At 49.4% G+C, this 7,596-nt stretch overlaps 1 protein-coding gene across 4 annotated transcripts in view; it reads left to right on the plus strand.

Annotated features, from left to right (window-relative positions):
* Positions 1 to 6,661, plus strand: part of TSC22D1 (TSC22 domain family member 1) — a 91,859-nt gene extending 85,198 nt beyond the window's left edge. For 2 of the 4 annotated variants that reach the window (XM_033053271.1, XM_033053270.1), the window contains 2 exons: positions 4,151 to 4,202; positions 5,250 to 6,661. In XM_033053271.1, the coding sequence (XP_032909162.1) occupies positions 4,151 to 4,202; positions 5,250 to 5,507 (310 nt within the window). In that variant the 3' untranslated portion in view covers positions 5,508 to 6,661. Of the gene's footprint in view, positions 1 to 3,429; positions 3,734 to 4,150; positions 4,203 to 5,249 lie in introns of those variants that run through there. The other 2 variants (XM_033053272.1, XM_033053273.1) reach the window with 2 other exon arrangements.
* The last annotated feature ends 935 nt before the right edge of the window (positions 6,662 to 7,596 follow it).

The following is a 7,596-nucleotide window of genomic DNA, read 5'->3' on the forward strand; positions in this document are numbered from 1 at the left end:
TTAAAAGGTAAATGTTTTCAGTTAAAGAACTTTTTAACACACATGGAGAAATATGACAAACCAGACTTGCATAGAGACAGAATGATTCTGTGTTGGTTTACCTCATTATGTGTTTAAGATGAACACTTTTTTCAAGTGCTTAGCATGAATAAATTGAGACAAGAGGAAATTAGTGGGAGAAACAGTGTTTAAGAGCTGAAATATTACAGAAGATGACACGTGCTACGAAGTCATTGACTACTGTGTGTAGTCAATATGTTCAATTTAAGAAGTCGGTTTATATGAGCATCGAAGATGCTGATGAGCTACTCGTTTGCTGTATTGTGTTCTACCCTGCTGATTTCTCAGCAGCTCATCTCCAGTCTTCTTCTGTTACTTTATGCAGTGTGTGAACACCTGGGGTGCTCTGTAGATACGCGGCTTCCAAAGCCTGTGCTAACGGGGGCACGAATTTGTTCAACCCAGTGCAGACCTAGGGCGTCTTAACCAAACCGAGGAATTCTGCAGCTTTTCTCACCTCTTCTCCCAGGAATTTAAGCTTTTTCAGAAGAGGAGGATCGTATATTATCTGTTAATGAGGTATTAAAAGAGGTGGTTAGAAGGTTTTGAGTAACAAAACCTTCTAGAGGAAAATCTTCCTTAAATCTTCCATATATATTTTTATTTAATATAAATCTTCCATATATATTTTTATTTAATATTTGTTAAAAAACAGCAAAAACACAGTCCTTAAAGTTCAGTGTATGTTCTTGTCAGGCAGATGTTGGGGTGTTGAAATGAGATCATCGGAGATGGTGTTGTCCCCTCCTCCCAAAAAATTTCACCCCAATTTTGGAGATTAAAGTAATTTATATCATGGGGTTTTTTATATCCTAGATGATCTGCTTTCTCAGCCATAAAGGGACGCTCATGGTTTGCTTTTTTACAGAGTGGGCAAAGCAGAACATGCATATTAATATGCAGTCCTACTTACGCAGCTGACAGCTTTCTGTTGAATCACAACTCTGCTTGTAGGCATCTAAAAATAAATGACAGATTTTGTTAAAAGCCCACTGAAGTTAATGGAAGATGGTTAAAGAGTTTAGTGGGAATTTGATTTAAGATCATATGTGATTAATATAGATTAAAGATGGCAGTGTTGTTAATTTAGTTTGAGAATAATTTTTCTGTTGTAAATGGAATAATGGCATTTGATAATTATCAGCAGTTATGGCAGAGCCAATAACCCTCTTGGAATGCATCCATGACTTTATTTCTACACGTGTGAATGAAACTACGTAGAGTTGTCTGCTGCCTCTCCTCCAACAGCAAAGCAGAGTTTTGAGGATATGTCTGTTCAGGCCTGTGAATTTGCCATCTTCAAGTTCTTTTGTAAGAATCTGATTAGCAGTGGTGGGACTTACCTGTCTTCACACCCGCTCTGCCCTTTTTCTGATAAAGAATTACAAGGGACAGAGTTTGTCCGAGAGCTTTTATCCACCTGCCATTTTGTTAATTGTGCTGAGTAACTGCCATGGGGAGGAGTCATTTGAGACATTACTGATTTTGAAGCCCAGCCTGTCATAAAACATTAATTGAGATCAAGTCAAGGACAGGAGTTGATGCAGATTGCAGTACAGATGATGTGCTGCTGGCACTCTGTTAAAGGGATCACTTGCTCACTGAAGGCCATGAGTACCACCGTGTGCAGTGAGTAACCTCTGCAGAGAAAGTGCTGTGGGAAGTGTTCCTACAGCACAGCACGTGGGTCCTGGTGCTTGTCCCTCTGCAGGGGGAAGCTGCAGCCCCATGCACGTGTTAGAATGCATTGCTTCAGTTTACTTGCTGTCACGAGTTGGCAAGTCAGGACAGGGAAGGGTTTTTCTAAAACACTTCCTTGAATTGTCAGCCTGTTAGGTGCTATCCCGTGCAAATTCCCCACATATCCAAAGGGTGGAATGAGAGCTGTGCCCTTGTGGGATGTGAACCCTCTCTGCTAGCGGGAAAGTGGCTGTAAGGAATTCCTATTCTTAAATGTGACCTCCCTGTGAAGAGGATTAGTTTGTACTACTCTGCTGGCATTATTGAATGAAAGAATAGTAGTCTAGGACAACATAAATAAACTAAGAAGGATGATGCAGATACGCAAATGCTAAATTTAGCTTTAAGATGATTATTCTGTGCCTCCTGGCTTTCCTGCTTCTCTGGGAGCAGCACCTGTGATGTATGTGACTTGTAGCTCTTGGAGAAGATTGCTATAGAAAACGGAAGAGGTTTTTTACTTTATTTTTTTGCACCTTTAAGTTAATGTAACGCCTGCTGAAAGTGCAGGTCTAGAAAAGAGTGGTTTTAGAGGCTGGCTGTTTCTCGTGACAGTATTTCATGGTCTTCTGGTTCAGCCTTGGTTCTCTTTCTAAGCTGGTACTGGTAGAGAAGATCACTTGGGCAGGCACTGAATGTAGCTGCTGTGTTCCATGATGCATGACAGCATAGCATTTGTTGAGAAAAACACCACAGTTAGATGGGAGAAGGATCTTTTCCTAAATTATTAACGCATGTGCTGCAACTTTTAAAACCAAGTGCTTTATGGTGCAACCTAAAAATAAGTGAATAGGCATTTTCCCTGTTACTGTAGAATAGTGTATCAGTCGGCTTGCTACAAGTCCACAGGTTTGTGCCATATGTACTTTTGTAGCTGATCGGTGGTTGCATATTTTTTTGCATTTTTTTTCATAAATGGCTTTATGGGCTGGTAGGGTGTGTGTGAGGGATAAAGGGGGGGACCGTAGGTGTCTGAAAGAGCTGTATCTACAATGTGTGGGTATCCTGCTTTTCCCGCTTGGCACGGGCGAAGCGAGCAGCGCTGCCGGGCCTGGGCTCCGCGTTGCGGGGCTGCAGTGTGCGGGTTTTGGGCGAGGCAGAGGTTCGGCAGGGGTCCGGCTGGCGGGACGAGCCGTGGGAGCCGGCCCGGGACTTTCCCGCTGCCCGGCGCCGATAGGTGGCGGTGTCGGCGCGGCCACGGGCGGCCCCTCGGCGCGTCCCGCGCTCCCGCCGCGCCGTGCGGGGCTTCCCTCCGCTCCCCGGGCCCGCTAATTGTTATTTTCTCTTTCTTTCTTTCTTTGCATTTTCTTTTATTTTTTGGGTTTTTTTAAATTTAATTGTTATTTTTTAATGCCCCTCCGTTGGTGCGGGCGGGGGCCGGCAGCGCGAGCGGCGCTGCGGGCTAGGCAGGGCGCGTGCCGGGGCTCGCGCACGCGGCGGGAGCGAGCCCCCACCTCCCTCAGGACCCTTCCCCGCGCGCGGGACCGTCCCGCGTGGGCGCCGCCGGCCCGGGCCGCGCGCGGCGGGGGGGGCGCGCTAATGAGATGCGCGGGGCGGGGCCTGGGCAGCGCGGCCAATGGGAGCCGGCGCCGGCGCATAAATGATGGGGGGGGCCGGGATACCCGGGTTTTGTGCTGCGCGGCGGAGCGCTGACCCCGCTCGGAGCCGGCCGAGCGCAGCCCCGCAGGGTCCCGCAGGGTCCCGGCCCCGCCTCGCCCGGCGGAGCGGCCCCGCACGCACACACGCCTCCGGGAGGAGCGAGACCTGATTTTCGTTTTTTTCCGGGGAGCGTTTCTGGCCGCGGTTGCATGAATGCCCAATGTTGTAGACCGGTGGCAATGGATCTAGGAGTTTATCAACTAAGACACTTCTCGATTTCGTTCTTATCGTCCTTGCTGGGCACCGACAACTCGTCTCTGAGGCTCGACAGTAGGTAAATAAGTGTTGTGTCCGAGCGGCTCTGCTGGCGCGGCGGTAGCGGGGCAGGTGAGCGCCGGGCTGGCTCCTTTGTCCGGGGAGCCGCAGCGGCGGCACCGGCGCCCGCCTCTCCCCCCGGAGCTGCTGCCCTCCGCGGCGCCCGGCGCTTCTGCCGCAGCCTGCGATTGAGCTCCATCTTTGTGGTCCGTCGTGGGGCAAACTGTGGGGATATCTGGTCGGGCTGCGGGCGGGGGGCTCGGTGCGGCTTTACAGGTTGCTTTGCTGCATTAGAGCATCCTGGCGAGGCGGCGGCAGGGCAGCGTGAGGATGACTTTCTCAGCCAACTGGCTACCAATGCTCGCGTCTCTTGTGTCTTAAATAATTCAGCCGCTGCTAATGTTGTATGTTTTTTTCTTCTCTTTCTCTCTTGCAGCTCCTCTGGTGCAAGCGTAGTAGCTATCGACAACAAAATCGAGCAAGCGATGGTACGTACGGATGGGGCATAAGACCTTGTTCGTGTTTGAAGCAGTAAACAATATGGGGATGCGGCGGCGGTGTTTAACCCGTGCGGGGACGCGTTTCGGTAGCGGAGCCGGGGACGGAAGGGGGAGGCACGGGGTCAGTTTCGGGAGCTTTTTTTGTTTGTTATTTTTATTTTTAATTGATCAAAGGCTTCCCGCGGGGAGGAATGCGCGCGTTTGTGTATTGATGCCTGGGAAGGAATGACGGCATTGCTCTTGGCTCCTGCCTCCCCAAACGATTGATCGCGGCTCCATGCGGCGGCAGAGGGGCGCTGCTGGGCAGAAAGCGGAGCGTATTTGTGGGGTTTTACAGTCCCAAAGAGGGGGCGTTTGGGGGTACTTTGCATTTTATTTAACTCTTCCCCCGAGCGCAAGCTTAGCGAGCGCATCCCCCGCGGGCTGCAGCCGGGGCATCCCCGCCGCTGCGCCCTTCTCCCCGCGGGCGGCACAGGCGCCGCGGTGCCCGGAGCCGGCGGCTTCACCTCGGGGGCCGCCGCGGCCGCTGCTGCGGCCCCCGCCCGGTGCGGAGCCGGGGGCCCGGCCGCCCTTTGTTACTGGAGCGGTGCCTGGAGCCGCTCTCCCGGGAGCCTCTCCGGCTGTTGCTAGGCAAACTCCGAGCCTTTAACTCCCGGCTATAAATAACTCGGCCGCCCATTGGCCGCGCCGCGCTCTGACGTCACTCGCGGCCGCGCGCGGACGGCGGGAGGGAGGGAAATGCGGCAACCTGCGCCCAGAACTGGCTGCAGCCGGCGCGCGGGGGGGCGGGGCCTGGGCGGGGGCGGGGCCGCCGAGCAGCCCGCGCCGCACGTGAGTGTCGGCGGTGACAGCCCGGACCCGGCCCGGTGTGGCACGGCCCTGGTCCGGCACGGCCCCGGCCGGGACGGCGCTGCCCGGGCACAGGGACGCACCGGCACTCTCCATAGCGGGGTCTGCTGCCTGTTCGGCGGGGCGGGCTGGCACCCCCGGCCCGCTGCGGTGCTTTCCTAACGCACACGCTGTTCTGCATTTCAGGATCTGGTAAAGAGTCACTTGATGTATGCAGTGAGGGAGGAAGTGGAGGTCCTCAAAGAGCAAATCAAAGAGCTCATAGAGAAGAACTCGCAGCTGGAGCAAGAAAACACTCTGCTAAAAACACTTGCCAGCCCCGAGCAGCTTGCCCAGTTCCAAGCACAGCTGCAGACTGGTTCTCCACCCTCCTCTTCCCAGTCACAAGGGACAACACAGCAGCCTGCTCAGCCGGCATCACAGGGCTCAGGGCCTTCAGCATAGCTCAAGATGTCATTGCCGTCATGATTGCTGGCTTCTGGACTGCCCAGAGCGAGGAGGACTAGCGGGAATCCGCCACAGCCACCCTTCATCCATTTCAGTGCACATTGCAACCCAGACTGAGGACTCCATGCCTTGCACACATCAGGAGAGGCTTCTCCCCCTTGTATTACACACTCATCTGTCTCTCTCTTGCCTCCCTTACCCCTTTGGCTTGAAGGAGTCTGTGTTCTTAGGTTGGTTGAATAAAATAAACTTCCAGAGAATTAGCACAAGTACACTGGGGACTTGAGCAGCTTCTGCAAATGGCTGAGAAACGAAGCTGCATGCCTGAAATTTTTTTTTGTTTGTTTTTAAATCTTCACTCATCCAGTGCTACTGCTGATACAAGTGCTTTTCAAGCTTGGAAACGTGAAGAAATAGACTGGAGTAAAGTGATGGCTCAACCCCCTGTAGTGCATTGGGGTTCCAAAGTGTGGACTGGTGCATAGGAGGATCTAAGAGGAAGAGGGAGAAAGGTAATCTCAGTGTTTAATACTTAATTGTCACCTGAAACCTTAAGTGCAAATATTTGCACCGTTTTCTGAAGCAGTGGACAGGTGCATAAAGCTGTATTATATATAGAAAACAGGTAGGTGACAATACAGTTGTTGGGTCATAGGATAATTACAATGAAGGTTATTTGCCTACTGTATATTTGTGTATTTAGTGTAATTACTTTGTAAAATAGAAAACTGTAACTATTTAGGTTGTACAGATTGAAGTTTAGTTGTTTCATTGGCTGATCTGAAGAAGTTTGAAAAGTTTTTTTTTATGCTACATAAATAAGAATGCACCTAAGCAACTGTTCAGAATTTGGCAAATTAATGCTGTTTGTGTAACTTCTGAAGTTCCCTGGCTGCTGATTATCTTGAAGTAAATCATTGTTCATTGTAGTTTGGTTCAAGATGGGAAAAACCACTCCAAAAACTATCAAGCCCTGCTAGCAAAGAATTAAAGAAAAAAAAAATTGGATTTCCCAGTATGGATTTTTTGCATATGATCTGTATAGTAGTATGCATATGTTTTTGTGCATGTTCTCTACAGTTGTAACACGTCAATGTATTTAACTGTTGCACTTGTCAACTTTCAATAAAGCATACAATGTTGATAAATCACTGTTTGTATATTGTACTGGTGTTAACCACAGCCACTTTTAAGATGTTGCAATGCAGTTTTACATGGGTGGTAAGGTCAGGAAGCCTAAGTCTTGGTGCAAGATGCTGCCTGTTGGCTTTAGATCTTTAATTTCAGCTAAAAATGCAGCTCGTGCTTTGCACAGCTCTTTAAACCAGGCAGATACTGAAGTTGAAGGGGGACGGAGTAGGGCACCTGACTAAGCAAAATGCTGGCTCTGGTCCAGTCCTATAAGGTCAGGGCTGCAGATACCTGTTGTATATGAATATATAAGTTGTTTCCTGGTGGCAAACTGCTCTTGCCTGTGTATGGGTCATCCCATGCTGGCACAGTTCCCACCCCTAACTCGAGGTGACAAAGGCAGTAAACACTGCAGCTATCCCACCAGGTCAGCCTGTACTACAGTATTAATTCTGCCCTCTGAAAAACATTGAGAATAATTTCCACTTTCGTGTGTGTAAGCTTGGAAAAAATGCTTGTTTAGTAATACTGTAAAACTAGTAAAACTGAATCTCAACTTAGGAATTCCTAGGTGAGTGAGTGGTGAAGGTGTGATCGATACGCTGCAACCAGGGGAGCAAAGGAATTTGCAGTTTTGCAGCAGTGACTCAAAATATGAATACAAGAAATTAATTTGACTTAAAATATAAGGGTTAATTGCAAAGGGTTTTTAATAGGGTCATATGACTGTTTACTCCATGTACTGAAAATCAGGAGATACTATTTTTGTGGAGCTTCTTGTTACTGAGAGTAATCAAGGGAAGCAGAGGAAACTAGAAAGCTGAGGGTTCAAAGGCAGGACAGGTCACTCTTGTGTAATTTATAGCTAGATTTTTGCTTTTGGTGGGTACTTACCATGTAGCAGTTCAGGCACTGCTTAGCTGAATCACAAGTAGTTGAATTGCCTTTATTGGGA

This window comes from Catharus ustulatus, chromosome 2 (assembly GCF_009819885.2).
Source record: "Catharus ustulatus isolate bCatUst1 chromosome 2, bCatUst1.pri.v2, whole genome shotgun sequence".
Lineage (NCBI taxonomy): Eukaryota > Metazoa > Chordata > Aves > Passeriformes > Turdidae > Catharus > Catharus ustulatus.